Source organism: Chelonia mydas, chromosome 16 (genome assembly GCF_015237465.2).
Source record: "Chelonia mydas isolate rCheMyd1 chromosome 16, rCheMyd1.pri.v2, whole genome shotgun sequence".
NCBI classification, from domain to species: Eukaryota; Metazoa; Chordata; order Testudines; family Cheloniidae; genus Chelonia; species Chelonia mydas.
The window spans coordinates 6107214-6124274 of NC_057857.1; the positions used below are offsets into that span (position 1 = coordinate 6107214).

At 42.2% G+C, this 17061-nt stretch overlaps 1 protein-coding gene across 1 annotated transcript; it reads left to right on the forward strand.

Annotated features, from left to right (window-relative positions):
* The first annotated feature begins 517 nt into the window (after positions 1-517).
* Positions 518-15458, forward strand: LOC102931863 (ficolin-1-like). The gene is made up of 10 exons (XM_037879967.2): positions 518-1090; positions 2740-2853; positions 3197-3250; positions 5424-5459; positions 6356-6400; positions 7364-7399; positions 8202-8329; positions 9288-9417; positions 10023-10157; positions 14897-15458. The coding sequence occupies exons 1-10, from the start codon at positions 1009-1011 to the stop codon at positions 15136-15138; spliced, it is 1002 nt and encodes a 333-aa protein (XP_037735895.1). The 5' UTR covers positions 518-1008; the 3' UTR covers positions 15139-15458.
* The last annotated feature ends 1603 nt before the right edge of the window (positions 15459-17061 follow it).

The following is a 17061-nucleotide window of genomic DNA, read 5'->3' on the forward strand; positions in this document are numbered from 1 at the left end:
ACATTCCCAGGAAAGCTCAGATGTGGATTGGTGTCTATCAAGGTCCATTGTTCACCAAATACTTCCGTTTACTTGAATAACCCCTTCACACTATGTTGTTCAAATCTGCCTTAGGTGCTTTCTACAGCAAACACTTTAAATACAAGCATAGAGCCAATGCTCATAACTTCAGATATAAAAATGATACATGCATACGAATAGGTTGAATACATGCAGCAGAACATAACCTTTGCAAAGATACATTACATGGCATATTTCTATAAAGCGTTATGGGGTGCAACATCACAGTTTTTCTAAAAGCTCTGCCCTAGGAATTATTTTGGGGAAGTTTTGTGGCTTGTGTTATACAGGAGGTCAGACGAGATGATCACAATGGTCACTTCTGGTCTTGGAACATATCCCTCTATTACTGGCTCCTACTGGGGGTTTGCACAGCACTCAGCACAGGGGGTCCAATCTGACACGAGGCCTCCTGTGGCTACTGTCACACACATCATAGTAATAGAGCAGTTGGTGAGTAAATCCACCCAATCCTGCTCTCCTTGTTCTCCCAAAGGTTCCCACTGAAGCCAACAGGGGGCTTTGAAGGGATGGAGAAAGTCAGTTTGGGCTCATTATTTGGCACCCTATTTTACTATTTCAGAAGACACATTGACAGGAATCAACTTGGTGAGGAAAGATTCAGACTGGCTCCGTTCAACAATCGTCATTGCACGATACTGCATTTGCCGTGTGGGGGAAGCAACGGCTGCTAGTCCAGTATTGAATGTCTCCTATCAGGCCATTTAATCAGCTCCAGTTGTGACCGCTTCAGCATAAAAATCTCAGTGGAAACTGCTGGAATGTGGAGAGTGGGAAGGAGGCACTGACATGCCGGAGGCAAAGAACTTTATTTGCTCTAGGCTCTATCGTTATTGCATATAAAAGGCTTAAAGGAACTGAAATACTAAAGGAGAGGAGAAGGTCAGAAGACAAGTGGAGCTACCATTACAGAGACCAGCAATAGACATGGGGAGAGCTGCTCTGAAAACTCTCCTCTCTTTACTCTGTCTAGCAGCAACGGTTTGTCAGGCTCAGGACACCTGCCCAGGTGAGTGAAAGACAATCCTATTCCCAACAGCGTTTCATACTGTGGTTCTTGACAACCTGGAGAACTGGGAACTGTTTAGGAATGTTCGTTGTCCTACATGTCTATAAAGTGCTTTGATTGTTCATGCTGCTTTTAAAAAAATAAGAAGAACAGCTTCTTTGTTCAAAATTCCTTTGTCGAAATTAATCTATACTGCAGGAGTGTACAACACAGACTAGAGGTGTTCAGAAATCAGACACAGTTTTCACAGACCATGTTGTGAAAATGTCGTCTCTTGTCTTCATTGAGATTCTTCAAAATTTGACTTGCCCTCTTCTCCCTCATGCTCATTTACTATCTTCTAACCTCCCTACGTTGCTGCTGGAATCTCTCTGTCTAAAGCTCTCATCTCCTTTGCATATTGGGGCCAAAGCCTTTCTAATCTGGCGACTGACTGACCCACACAGGCAGATGAGCTAAATTCTGGATAATAAAATCTCAATCTTCAAAGCTCAGAGTGAGCCTATGATTTCAGATCCCTCTGCTTTTTAAAATTCACCTTTACCAAATTAAGATGATTATTTGTAAAATCGCAACTGTTGTGTACATATCACTGCAAATCCACTATACAATTCTTTCCATGTCAGCACATTCATTTCTGTGCTTTGGGTTGAGAATCCAGCAGCATTTGAAGGTTTTATTTAGTTCATCATGAAATCCTGTGATCCTAATGCAAGATTTAGTCAAATTTGTGGAGACCTCATTCAGGCAAATGGTCTCTTTGAAGGAAATGGGTGGTTTGCTAAACAAGGATTGAATACAGGCTTTGCCACCTTACGCATAAATTAATGTATTTCAGAGCAGTACTGCTTTCACGGTTCATCTCCTTACATTCATGATCATTTTGAAAATCATTTACTATGTACAATTTATGCCCAAATGTTCCAGATTAGGAGGTAGAGTTCCTATATAACAGGTAATATTGCCCATGTCCACATTTTCTTTACTTCAAAATAGAGCTCAATGGAGTTGACCGGTATGTCCCTATTTTTCTCCACTGATGTCCCTATAAATAATTTTAAATAATAATAATTTTAAATCTCACAATGTGTATAATATAGAGAGGGGACTGTTAGGTTAAAAAACATATTTAGTTCTTTAAAATGTATTACCTGAGCTTGTAAGAACAACTGTTTTTAAAATTATGTTACTTTTGCTCAATTTCTTCACTAAGTGGCAGGTATTTGTTTTTCCTCTGCATTTCAGTCCACTTTTGTTTCTCTGTAGGTAGTTTCGTTAAAAGATTCTCATGAACTGACACAATGCTGCAATGGCCGGGTTGCAAACATTGCAGAGGGATGTGTACATCAAAATTAAGTCTGAAGTGATTTCTTTTAATACAAATATTAAATAACTTCTTTTTAACTTTTGTTTTCACTATAACTTAAAACAAAGACTAATAGTAATAACCCCCAACTGTTAATATTAGGGTATTGTCTCTGAAATGCATAAAACTAAAGAAAATGTTGGACTTATCACGAATAGAGAAGAGAAAATCAAGGAACTATCTAGGCTTTCATTTGCTGGGTTTATCCCTCTGGATTTCTGCAGATTGTTTCCGATCCTGAGAAGCTAACAATCATTGATTATGGGTTCATCTCTTTCCCCAGAGGTGAGCTTAGTGGGTTTCAACAGTATCGATAAACTCTCCATTCTCCGAGGCAGCCCTGGAATTCCAGGTGCTACAGGGCCCAAAGGAGAACCAGGAAATGCAGGAATGAAAGGTACGTTCTCAGGCACTGAATGGGAATCAGGCATGGCTGGTGCTGATGTAAATGGGAATTACTTTTGTAATATGTTCAGAATTTGGAGATTCCCCTCAACCCTGATATGAGGAAACTCACATGGCACGTGACTTCATATGACTCACATAGGCCTCCATGCAAGAGTCCATGCTAGGGGATCCTGATGTGAGATCAGGGACTCAGCAAGCCAGATGCAGATACAGGATTTGAATTTTGACACGGATGGGTTACTGTAATTCCAGTTTGGGGTGGTAGGTGGTAATTATATACTGAGTATTTACGCTGCCCTGGAAAATATTCAGTCAGTTTTCTGTCTTTGCAGGAGAACGGGGACCTCCGGGGATCCCCGGAAAGGTGGGAAAAACTGGCCCAAAAGGTAAAGTAACAAAGGGCAGAGAACTGTGTTTTCCTATAGGTGACCTGAGAGTAGGAAATACGTTTTTAATCAAATATCAATTAGACCTAGTGTGGTGTTTAGACGTTGCTCGTAATTATTAGAATTGGGAGCACTGGCTGTTGGGAGTCTGAAAGAAGAGGAAACAGGAAGGAGGGGGAAGGAGTTGAGAGGCTGGGAGAGAGCTACCGAGGGTGCAACAGCAGCTTGGTAAAGAGGTTTCCACTTTGAAAATAAAGTCCTGTTGAAGCTTGTTAGTACCTTGCCTGGTTGATACAACATTTTGGCAACGAGGATGGATCTTCCGCCTCTGAACCCACCTGCACCCTTTCTGCAAAGCCCAGGTGAGCCTCCAATTGCTTTTACTACCTGGATCCATATATTTGAGACTTATCTGCTTGCAATCAGTGCTACAGAGATTTCTGAAGTAAGAAAGCGTGCTCTGCTAATCCACTGCCTTGGAGCAGAAGGGCAGCGTATATTTTACACTTTTCCCCTTTCAGAGTAACAGCCATGTTAGTCTGTATTCGCAAAAAGAAAAGGAGTACTTGTGGCACCTTAGAGACTAACCAATTTATTTGAGGATAAGCTCACGAAAGCTTATGCGCAAATAAATTGGTTAGTCTCTAAGGTGCCACAAGTACTCCTTTACTTTTCCCCTTGCAGATGATAAATATGAGACGGCACTCACTGCATTAAAGAATTTTTTTGGTGCCAAAAGTGAATGTAGCAGCTAATCGCTACAGATTTCGCCAGCGTGAGCAGAAACGAGGGGAAACTATAATTCAGTATATTGCTTCCCTGAGGAGTCTGGTTGTAATTTGTGACTTTGGGAATATGGCAGATGAGATGATTAGAGACCAGCTCATTGAGAAAACAACCATGCTTTGTGTGAGAGAACACTTACTTCTAGAACCACAACTTACACGAGAAAAAGCAATAACCATTGCTACTCAGATTGAGTCAGCTACAGCTGAAGCCAAAATAATGAGCATGGATACAGGAGCCACAGTCCAGGCTGTGACTCCTTTGTGGAAAAGTTCCCTACCGCTGCAGACACACAATTGCAAGAGGAAAACTAATGAAAAACCACCACATCAGCAAATTCAAAATACAGTAAAAGCATGCTTGCTTGTTAGTACCTTGCCTGGTTGATACAACACCTAGTTATAAAACATCAATTCCTATAATATGTGGGCTCCAAAACCACCATAACTTCCCTTTACTCTTGTCAAGGTTCCTTCCCCACTCTGAATTCTAGGGTACAGATGTGGGGACCTGCATGAAAACCCCCCTAAGCTTATTTTCCCAGCTTAGGTTAAAACTTCCCCAAGGTACAAACTATTTTACCTTTTGCCCCTGGACTTTATTGCTGCCACCACCAAGCATCTAACAAATATATAACAGGGAAAGAGCCCACTTGGAAATGTCTTTCCCCCAAAAATCCTCCCAAACCCTGCACCCCCTTTCCTGGGGAAGGCTTGATAAAAACCCTCATCAATTTGCATAGGTGAACACAGACCCAAACCCTTGGATCTTAAGAACATTGAAAAAGCAATCAAGTTCTGAAAAGAAGAATTTTAATTGAAGAAAAAGTAAAAGAATCACCTCTGTAAAATCAGGATGGTAAATACCTTACAGGGTAATCAGATTCAAAACATAGAGAATCCCTCTAGGCAAACCCTTAAGTTACAAAAAGACACAAAAACAGGAATCTACATTCCATTCAGCACAGCTTATTTTATCAGCCACTTAAACAAAACAGAATCTAATGCATATCTAGCTAGATTGCTTATTAGCCCTTTACAGGAGTTCTGACCTGCATTCCTGTTCTGTTCCTGGCAAAAGCCTCACACAGACAGAGAGAACCTTTGTTTCTCCCCGCCCTCCAGCTTTGAAAGTATCTTGTCTCCTCATTGGTCATTTTGGTCAGGTGCCAGCGAGGTTATCCTAGCTTCTTAACCCTTTACAGGTGAAAGGGTTTTTCCTCTGGCCAGAAGGGATTTAAAGGTGTTTACCCTTCACTTTATAGTTATGACAACTCTATATTTGACAATAAAGGGTTTATTATTGCAGCAGAACTTCAGTTCTGATCCAGTGTCAAGATCTCGCTATCTCTGATCAGTCTTTGCTCTCTTATTTTTTGTTCAATCAGGAGAAAGAGGTCCTGCTGGCCGCCCTGGAGCGAAAGGTGAGAGACCTCAGATGATTCTTCTCACTGCAGAGCAAGGCACTTTTTGATGCTATTCATGGTGATAGAGGAATTGGGAGCAACAATCCCCCCATTGTACAATTTTTCCTTTCAGCTCCTTGCCAAACAAAAAAGCTGAAATGAAACTGGTTCCGGTTAGACAAAAATGTCCCCTTTTTGTTTTTGTTTAATAGCCAAATGACAAAACACAGCATTGTTCCAAAACGAAGAGTTGGAACATTTCAAAATTGTGAATAAAATTTCACCGAGCTCTAATTATAATGTCTGATCTGTCATGAGGTCCTATGCAGTCACAGGAAATAGATCTCAACTGCAGTGTAGACATAGCCTAAGCCTATTTCATTTCAGCCAATGCAGAAGACAAGATAAGATAAATGCAGTTCTGCCAACCCCAAATCTTTGAAAAACTTAAAGTTAGGTTCATCAAAAATCCGGAGACTGGTTTTAGAATCATGAGATTATGTAAAAATAATAGATCTGGTGTTCTTTTTATTTGCCTTCTGCTTTTGAGTATTTAGAGAGCACGGGGGTCACATTTTGAAGCTTTTGCCATAGCTTTGAGGGCTAGAAACTTACTTTTTCTTTAAGACCAAAGGCTGAAATCATGTCACATCCACTGGACCTGAGGAGCTGGGGCTTTAAGGAAAACAATAATTATCTTGAGACTCATGACCAAATCCTGAGAGTTGGCAACATACATCACTTAAGTCCCACGAAACGCCAACTTTAACAGATTGTGTGGAGTGTAGCTGGTACACAGGCCTTGAACTAGCCCCTCCATACAATTAAACCCAAGCGATTGCTGTAGTGAGATGGTGAATTATGGAGGTGACCTCCAGGTAAAACAAGGATTTTATTCTGAGTTCTTTTTTTAGGAGATAAAGGAGCCCTGGGAGCTACAGGAGCCCCTGGAACACCTGGTGAGATCCTCTGCACTCTCCTTTATACTGAACACATCATATCAGTTTTATTTTTGCAGCAGTAAAAATTAAGAGGCTGAAGAAGCTTGTTTCTTGAATAAAGAAAAGGAGTTCTTGTGGCACCTTAGAGACTAACCAATTTATTTGAGCATAAGCTTTCGTGAGCTACAGCTCACTTCATTGGATATTCATCTTGAATAGTTACCATGTCCACAATATCAAGCTCACTGATCCTCCTGTAAGATTTGGGCTCTATAAAGAGAGAAATAGCTGTGCCTATACAAACAGGTGGCCATCCATGTGTTGTAACATCCGGAACAACACTAGCCAGATGACCTTTGGTATGAGAGAGAACAGCTGAAATGTAAGTGAAATCTGTAGATCTGGAGGTGTATCCTAGAGAAGGTTACTTTCTCCTACCCCTCCTTATATTTCCCACATACCAGGAGTGGGGAGTATGAATCACAAGAAATCGATCCTATTTATATGTCTAGTTAAAGGAATGACCCTTTTCCCACCAGTACTTTAACTGTTATTCTCCCATTGTCACTTGGAATTTTTTTTTTTGAAAAAATATTGAGTCAAGTTCACAGCTAGCGTAAGCACATGCAACTCCCCTGGCTTTGTGGGCATTGCTCCTATGAACTGACCAGCAATTAACTTCGTCTATTAAGAACCAACTCTTAACCCTGCAAGTAGGAGCCTCATGAGAGGGTTATAAAATAGTATTAGCTACCTAATGAGAGCTGTCTTGATGGTTCAGGCTGGAAGGCTCAGATCAGAGACGTTTGTGAATCCATTAGCACGTGGATTTTCAAAATTAAAAACCTGTCTAGTGCATTTTCAAGATAACGAGTACTTTGCTAACCCAGCTGTCACTGCTGGCCGATTACATAGTTTAAAAGACAGTGGAACATTTTCTGGTTCCATTTCACTTTCTACTGTGTTTATTTTCATGACCAGTGGAGGAAGACCTGGAAGACAGAAAGTGTAAGAAAGGTGAGTTTCTTATGATCACTAAATGTCATCTCATTCCATCCAGAGACCCAAACATCAAAACCCATTAGAGATAGACAAATTGCAAAAAAATACATCTGTGATTTACCCCATTTGCTGTTCTCAAACTATCAGCAAGGAGACTTTGATCTTTTAAAATGAAGGTGTTTTGCTGTTAGCAATTGGCCAGTGAATCTTTTGTGGAAATACATTTCGGCCGATGGGTTCACTTGCAAACTGTTTGATGTGAGTATTCCTGTGAGTATCTGTTATCACATGATAACTGGGAGCCCTTCTGACTCACAGAGAGATTTCAAAATGCTGCATGGGCACTTGGAGTACAAATCTTCACACACATTTCAATTTCCATGAGTTTTTAAGATGCTTTGAGCCAATCCTATGTTCAGGTTGATCTGTTCTCACACAGAACAGATGGGGTTAGACAGGTGGTTGCATCTTTTTTTCTCTCAAACAAAGTTAATACAAACCAGACTGGCACACTGGAGTCTAAATCATTTGGTTTGCTAACTACAGAGAGCATGAAAAGCCTCGCTAGGTACGTACACTGCTGCGTTAGGCTTCCAAAGATAGTGTGTGGTCCCGCTGAGTTCTATTTAAAGGGAAACTACCCAATTCCCAAACAGTACAGTGGGGAGGACAGGAGGTGGTGGCTCAAAGATTATTTTCGAGTTACCTGGTTCTGCAATTGATCTGGCCTTCAGTGCAATGTAAAGCAGCCCATGAATCCCTGCTCCAAGGAGAGTTATACAACCAATTTACATATTTCAATTCCTCTTTCAACCAGGAGCAAAGAACTGCAAGGAGCTGTTAGCTAGAGGAATCCGCATGAGCGGCTGGTACACCATCTACCCTAGTGACTGTAAAGGCATGACCGTGCTGTGTGACATGCACACAGATGGCGGAGGATGGATTGTAAGAACAGAGCATAATGAAGCTCATTGGATGTTTTTTCTTGAACAACAAACAGTTTACTGTCCCAAGAATGGTAGGTGGCCCTTAGCCAGTGGGTTGCAGCTAGGAGAAAAGCATGAGGACAGACGCTCTGAAGTTGTTACCTCGCCATGGTTAGCTGAAATAAAAACACAAACACTTCCTGAGCCCTTCTAATCCTCCCTAGTCCTTGATTGTGGAAATAACTTGCTTGTGAACACAATGGGCTTCAAAGAAGGAACCTGGAGCTTTAGAGTCTAAAAGACCCCGTCTGAGGGGACATTTGTCACTGCTCTGACACAGGTTTCCCTTCTCTTGGCTATTCTCTGCCCGGCTCTCAGAGCCTCCTCAATAGCTGCCCAGACTCCGGAACCAGAATTCCTTCTTCCTTCCAATTCTAGTGCATCCGCTGCTCTGTCGCTCCAGCAACCTCTGAGTACGAGTGGAGGAGTGTTCTAGGGAGCTGAGGAGACGAGGGGTTTGAACCCTGTATACTCATCACATTTAAACCTTCCAATTTATTATTATGCTTATTTATATCCCAGTCGTGCCTAGAGAATCCGATGAAGATCAGGGTCCCATTGCGCTGGGTGCTGAACACACATACTGAGAGACAGCCCCTGTCCTTTGTAGCTCACAGTCTCCATAGACAAGGCAGACAAAGGGCCGGACAGGAAGCAGAGGTGCTGTGACTTTCTCAAGTGGCACAACTGGGTATAGATCTCAGGCCTCCTGATTGCCAGTCCAGTGCTGTAGATTTCGGACCATGTGATCCTTTAACCTAGTGCTGTTGCTGCCAAGATTTAATACGATCCTCTGAGACAAGCCTCCCTCTGCAATAGTCACCTGAGGCTGAAATAGACCTGACCACATTAAGTCTCATTCAATGATTTACAACAACGTGGGATTTCCTAGCTGAGAACCTCCTGTTTCCCTGCAGGTGTTCCAGAGACGGGCGGATGGCTCTGTGGATTTTTACCGTGACTGGAATACATACAAAAGAGGTTTTGGCAGCCAGCTGTCAGAATTCTGGCTGGGGAATGACAATATCCACCTGCTGACGTCCCTTGGTAAAGACATCACTGATGCATTCTTTTCCTTACAACAAATTTCTCCACCAAGTTTTGTTCCCACACTTTAGCCATGGACACAGGGTATAGAGTTGTACTATCGGTAGAGGTAACACTTCCGCTGCAGACACCCCTTCCTGTTCCTTACAGCCCAGTCCTGCCACACAGAGCTATTGAAACCAATAATGCTGTGGTGGATGGCCTGGATCCAGTCATAATTCCTGGAGCAGCATTTTGTCCTCGGGTGGTTCGCCCACAGTACAGCAATAAGGGATGCTACAGCCTGGATAAGGTCATCGATTCTGAACTACCTTCGCAAAGCATAACATCGAGCAGGTTTTTAATAGGGAGGTCAGGTTGGTGGATGGAAATTGAATTGATAAAGGTCAATATGAAGATATTGGCTTGATGCAAGAACCAGAGGGTAAAATTCTGTGATGTGTGTGATACAGGGAATTCAAACTAGATGATCATAATGGTCCCAACATAGGGGAGCCTGATTTGTGTGTGGAGCCTTCTGGGTCTTCTGCAATAAAAACATTCAATAACAGTAATAAACACTAATGGAAGGTGCTGAACATTTTGGTTTCAAATTGTTTCTAAAGGTCCAAATGAGCTTCGTGTCGATCTCAGAGATTTTGACAACAAGTATGAATTTGCTACATTCTCATCATTCAAAGTTACCGGGGAGACTGAGACATACAGGCTGATCATTGGACCCTTTGTGAATGGTACTGCAGGTAGGTTCTGAGCTCATTCTTTACCCTTTGTGGCAGATGGAAAAATGTAAAGTAAAAGTGATGCAGAATATTCAATGGCAGAAGCAAAAGGCGAGGTGATCTGTGGAGGTGATGTCTGTCAGGAAACATCAGTTATTCTCCTGATGAACTATTAGAGGAGAAACAGAAGGTCTAGTGACAACAGAACATATAGTATAATAGGGATGTCCTGCCTAGTGAAGGACTGAAAGCAAAATAACGAGCAGAGGTAGGCACAGCTACTGCTGGTCGCTTTCCTAAGTTAGATCTTAATGCCCCATAGAAATATCTGAATTAAACTAAGTAGGCACACCAGGATTGGTACAAGTCACTGGGTGGGTAGATATGCCCCATTTCATGCAAACAGAATATTCTTGTCTGATGGATACCAGAGACAGGAATATTCTGTGGCATGCAGAGTCTGCTACACATCACTGCAGGATTGCTTAGGCACACTCACAAGCCCAGTAGGGAGAAGGGCTTTTAAGTAGGTTTAAAAGAGGCAGGAACAAAAGCCAACAGCTAAGCATAAAAAAGGGCCGCCTTAAGAGAGGGCTAGATTTTTGGGGGGGAGGGGACATGTAGGGTCAGAGGAGAAAGAAGTGGGTAATCAGTTTAGGAATATATTCAACATCTCAGATACCTATACGTAAATACCAGGCGGATGGGGAATAAACTGGAAGGATTAGTATAATTGTAAATTTACTACTTAAGTGGCATCACAGAAACTTGGTGGGATGAGTCTCATTACTGGAATATTGGTATAGTGGGGTATAGCTTGTTTAGGAGGGACAGGCAAGGTAAAAAGGGAGAAGGTGTTGAATTATACAGCAATAATATGTACACTTGTTCTCTGCTGCAGGAGTAGATGAGAGTCTCTGACAGTCTCTGGACAAAGAAAAAAGGATAATAAATAGAAGTGACCTTTTGGTATGGGTGTACTATAGTAATGGGGGACTTTAACTACCCAGACATTTGTTGGAAAAGGAATAAAGAAAAAACACAAGTTCTGATATGTCCTTAGAATGTATTGCAGACACCGTTTTGTAGAGGAAGTAACTGGGAGGGCGGAGGACGGGAAGAGGGGTGCCAGCCATTTTAGACTTAATTCTGACCAACAGGGAGGAAATGGTAGCAAATCTGAAGGTGGAAGACAATTTGGGTGAAAGTGTTCATGAAATCACAGATGTCTTTATTCTAAGGAAAGGAAGGAGTGGAAACATGGACAAAGTGCGAAGGAGAAGTACAAAAGAGTAGCATACCCATGTAGGGACAAAATCAGAAAGATTAAGGCACAAAATAAGTTACACCTAGGAAGGAAAAGAAAAAGCCATAAGAAGAGGTTCTTAACATATATTAGCAGCAAGAGAAAGATGAAAGAACGTGTAGTTCCTTACTTAGCAGGAATGGAGAGCTAATAACTGAGGACATCAAGAAGGCGGAGTGTTTCATGACTAGTGTGTTTCAGTCTTTACTAAAAAGGTTACTGGTAATGACATACTTAACACACTATTAACAACAAGGGGGAAGGAATGCAAGCCCAAATACGGGGGAAAGGTTAAACAATATTTAGATAAGTTAGATGTATTCAAGTCAGGAGGGCCTGGCTAAACTCATGCTAAGGGACTAAAAGAGCTAGCTGAAACAATCTCAGAACCATGAATAATTTTCTGGAGAACTCCTGCAGGATGTGTCAATGTCCCAGAGCACTGGAGAAGGGCAAACATAGTACCTATCTTTAAAAGGGGGAACAAACAGGACCCAGGGAACTGTAGGCCAGTCAGCCTAACTTTGATACCTGGAAAGACACTCACTCAAATTATTAAACAATCAGTTTGTAAACACCTAGAGGACAATTGGATTAATTAGCAATAACCACCATGGATTTCTCATGAACAAATCATGTCAGACCAACCTAATTTCCTTCTTTGACAGGGTTATTGGCTTAATGGATAAGGGGAAAGCAGTAGACATGATATATTTTGATTTTAGTAAGACTTTTGACAAAATCCCATGTGGCATTCTCAAAATGCAAACGAGGGAAATGCAGTCTGGATGAAATTACCATAAGGTGGGTGCATAACTGTTTGAAAGACTGTACTCAAAGAGTAGTTATCAATGGTTTGCTGTCAAACTGGGAGGTTCTAATGGGGTTTTGCAGTGGTCAGTCCTGGGTCTGGTAGAAGTTAATATTTTCATTAATGAGTTGGATAATTGAGTGGAGGATATGCTTATAAAATTTGCAGATGGCACCAAGCTGGGAGGGGTTGCAAGCACTTTGGAGGACAGAATTAGAATGCAAAATGACCCTGGCAAATTGAAGAACTGGTCTAAATTCAACAAGATAAAATTCAGTAAAGACAAGTGAATCACTTTTCACTTAGGAAGGACAAATCAAATGCACAACAATGTGATGCAGTTGCACAAAAAGCTAATACCATTCTGGGATGTATTTACAAGAGTGTGGCATGTAAGAAACAGGAGGTAATTGTCCTGCTCTCCTCAGCACTGGTGAGGCCTCAGCCAGAGAACAGTGTCCAATTCTGGGCACCTCACTTTAGGAAAGATGTGGACAAATTGAAGAGAGTTCAGAGGAGAGCAACAAAAATGATAAAAGGTTTAGAAAACCTGACCTAAGAGGAAAAGTTAAAAAACTGGTGATGTGTAGTCTTGAGAAAACAAGACTGCGGGGGTGGGGGGAATCTGGAAACAATCTTTAAATACATTAAGAGCTGTTATAAAGAGGACTGTGATCAATTGTTCTCTATGTCCACTGAAGGTAGGTCAAGAAGTGACCGGCTTAATCTATGATAAGGAGATCTAAATTAGATATTAGATATACATTTCTAAGTATAAGGGTAGTTAAGCTCTGGAATAAGCTTCCAACAGAGGTTGTGAAATCCGCATCACTGGAAGTTTTAAAGAACAGGTTGGGCAAACACCTCTCAGGGATGGTCTACATTTACTTGGGGCTGCCTCTGCCTAGGGGGTTGCACTAGATGACTTCTCAAGGTCCCTTCCAGCCCGACATTTCTATGATTCTTCTATTCTATGATCCTGAATCCTCAGCAGGCTCCGGGCTAAGCTATTTGTGTTAGGACCACATTGGGCTCACATTATACCATCACAATGGTGCAAACAGATTTCAGGACACCCAAGGACTGAGCACATTGACTACAATGAGTTACTCCGGATTTATAGTGGTGTAACTGAGCTCAGACTATCATTTTTTGGCATCCTTTCATCTGCGAGAGACAGTGGGAATTGCAGCCTCTGATGTAGATGGTTTGCAATTTCTCATGTGACTGAATAGTCCAATCTGAGATTTGCATGATCTTTGGCAGTTGCTGTACATATATCTATATTAGCCCTGGTCTACACTAGGGGAGGGGATCGATATAAGTTATGCAACTTCAGCTACCTGAATAACATAGCTGAAGTCGATGTACTTAGATTGACTTACCGTGGTGTCTTCATCACGGTGAGTTGACTACTGCCACTCCCTTGTTGACTCCGCCTGCATCTCTCGTGGAACTGGAGCACAGGAGTCGATGGGAGAGTACTGGGGGGTCGATTTATCGCATCTAGACTAGACGCGATAAATCGATCCCCGCTGGATCAATCGCTGCCCGCCGATCCGGCGGGTAGTGTAGACATACCCTTGGTTGGGAACTGCTTGCTTCCTGTGGGCTTTTTTCTCTTCAAGCTGTAGGAACCAGCTCCTGTCACGGACTTTGACACTCTGAGGGAGACGATGGCATCACTTGTTACGATCACTTGTCAAGATTTCCCATTGGTCAGGATCAATTCCAAATTCCTTCATATCTTGCTTGCATGTGTCTTTGTAGAGAAGCTTGGGACGTCCTGTTGTTCTTGTTCCCTCTGATAGCTCCCCGTATCGCTTCTCCTTGGGTATGTGTCCATCTTCCAACCTACGCAGATGGCCCAGCCACTGCAGTCATCTTCGCTTGAGCAGGGCTGTCACAGTTGGTATATTTGCCCTTTGAATTTGCCCACGACACATGAGAGTGCTGAGGACGCAAGCTTGGCACACTAGCATTTTGGTCTTGATGGTCAGCTTTGAGTTGTTCCATGCTCTTTTAGTTAGTCTGCTAAAGGTGTGGCAGCCTTTCCACTGTGAACATTTAGTTCTTCATCCAGTGAGAGCTTGGTGGTCATTGTAGAACTTAAATCACTGAACCTTTTGGACTACTTCTAGCTGGTTGGCATTTAAGGTGATTGAAGGATCTTGTGGAACCCTCTGTCCTAATACAACCGTTTTCTTGATGCTGATGGTGAGAGCAAATGCCTGACTGGTACTTGAAAGGTGGTCCATGAGTTCTTGTAATAGATCTTCATCATGGGCTATGAGGGCAGCATAATCAGCTAATAGATGTTCCCTGATCAGCACCATTTTGACTTTGGTCTTTGAGTTAAGTCATGACAGGTTGAAGAGTTTCCTATCCAATCCTGTGTGGAGATACACTCAGAATATGGTGAAAAATGTTCCTTACTGGAAATAGAACTGCAGTCTCTCTCCTGACCCCAGGGAGATTTCTGCTGGTTGGTGAAGGGAGAAATTTTGTAACCCCACTGCAGAATCGCCAGGCTGGGCTGTGGGAACTGAACTGTAAAAATATAAAAAATAAACAAGAAGAGAATATCTCACCCACCTTGTCTCTGTAAAAACATGTAATAAATAAACCCAATTGTTTCCGCAGGGGATTCTTTAATGGCACAAAACGGCATGATGTTTTCAACACACGACCGTGACAATGACTGGTCTTCAACTAACTGTGCTGAAGTCTCTAAAGGGGCCTGGTGGTACAGGGATTGTCATTGGTCCAACTTGAACGGATTATACCTGAAAGGAGCCCATGAAAGCTATGGGGTAAACTGGATTTCATCCAAAGGGGACAGGTACTCCTACAAAATGGCAGAGATGAAAATCAGGCCTGCGTAGCCAATCAGGGAGGCACTCATAATAATTATACTGAGCTCTTATACAGCAGTTATAGGCCTGTCATAATGAACATTAATCTGAAGATGACACTAAAGATCTTTTCTTTATGCACCAGCCACAAGGGGGCAGACATCATCATAGACACTTACCCAGCGCAGTGCACTAGGACTAGAGCAGGTAAAAAAAGATAAAAATAGTTTTATGGGGAAAAAATTGAATTTTTCAGTTGTTTTCATTTCAAAAGTTTCTAAATTAACCCATTTTTGCTTTTGGCTTTTGTGCATTAAAAAAGTATGATTTTTTTCCTGCCAAACAAAACATTACAACCACATCAGTGATATTTCATGAAAATTTTCATGTTTTTTCAAAAGCTGTTTGTCCACAAGAAGAGCTTATAATTCGAGAAATGCCAGCCAGCTCTGTCTAGGTTATGTCTCCTCTCCTGCATGGCTCTGCTGTCTCTTGCATCCGATGAAGTGAGCTGTAGCTCACGAAAGCTCATGCTCAAATAAATTGGTTAGTCTCTAAGGTACCACAAGTACTCCTTTTCTTCTTACCCAGCGCAGTGCACTAGGACTAGAGCAGGTAAAAACAGATAAAAATAGTTTTGTGGGGAAAAAATTGAATTTTTCAGTTGTTTTCATTTCAAAAGATTCTAAATTAACCCATTTTTGCTTTTGGCTTTTGTGCATTAAAAAAGTATGATTTTTTTCCTGCCACACAAAACATTACAACCACATCAATGATATTTCATGAAAATTTTCATGTTTTTTGAAAGGCTGTTTGTCCACAGAAGAGCTCATAATTTGAGAAATGTCAGCCAGCTCTGTCTAGGTTATGTCTCCTCTCCTGCATGGCTCTGCTGTCTCTTCATTCCATTACCAGAAGCACCACCACAGCTCCTACCACTGCCATGCAATTCTTCCTGTGGTGTTGGGGACTCAACACCCTCAGATGCTGCGTCTGCCTCTGGAGAACCTTCCCCTCTGTCAATAAAGCAAGGGCTGCTCAATGAGTTCCACGTCTCAGATTTGTTTGTACACACAAGACAGTTCAATAGCATTAAAGCCCAAATGTGCCTGGCCCTGCATTGTGAACATTGTGGGCAGAGTGCGCCCTGGGCAGAAGGGGACATTATTTGCCTGGCTACCCTGGGGAGTGCAAGAGAGGGGAGCTACCTCTGCCAGCAGCGTTTTGGCTGCAGAAGGGTCATGTCGAAATAGGATGAGGGTGGAAATAGAAGAGCACTGAGACGATCTCAGGCTAACCCTGCACTAGAAAGTCCCATCGCCCAGCCCACGGTGCCTTGTGAGGCAGAACAGGCCATAATCTCCCCTCTTTATGCTGGTATTATGCCCAGCGGAAGATTTAACAGTCACCAAGGTCAGCAAATGCTGACTGGACCCCTAGTCCCACCCCCTCCCCCCATCTCCCTCTGCCAGTGTTTTTCCCAGGAATTGAAATTAGGGGGGGTGTTCGAATTTACGGGGGGGAGGGGTCAGGCCGATGAGGGGTGAGACCGTGAGGGTGAAGGTGGCTCTATGGCACCATAGTAAAAACTGAAAAATGTTTCATGACCATTTAAATAGATTTAACTCTTGTTTTAAAATCATCACAAAAATTAAAGTTGGCTACTCAAGCCTTCTATGAAGCACGACATCTACATCCGTCTTGGTTTCTTGTTATAATTTTGCACAACTCTGTTAATGAACATCTTGAATGCAATGCGTTCATCTTTGGTGGCTTCTTATGTGTCCGATACTTCCATTCCTTCAATTGATATGCTCATTAGATCATTCACAGGATCAGGCAGACGGCGACTTCTTTCAGAACACAAAATTGTATTCAATTGAGGCAAAAGAATGCTCAACTGTAGCTGTTGTGACTGGGAGTAACAAGAGATGAATTCCTACTTCTTTCATC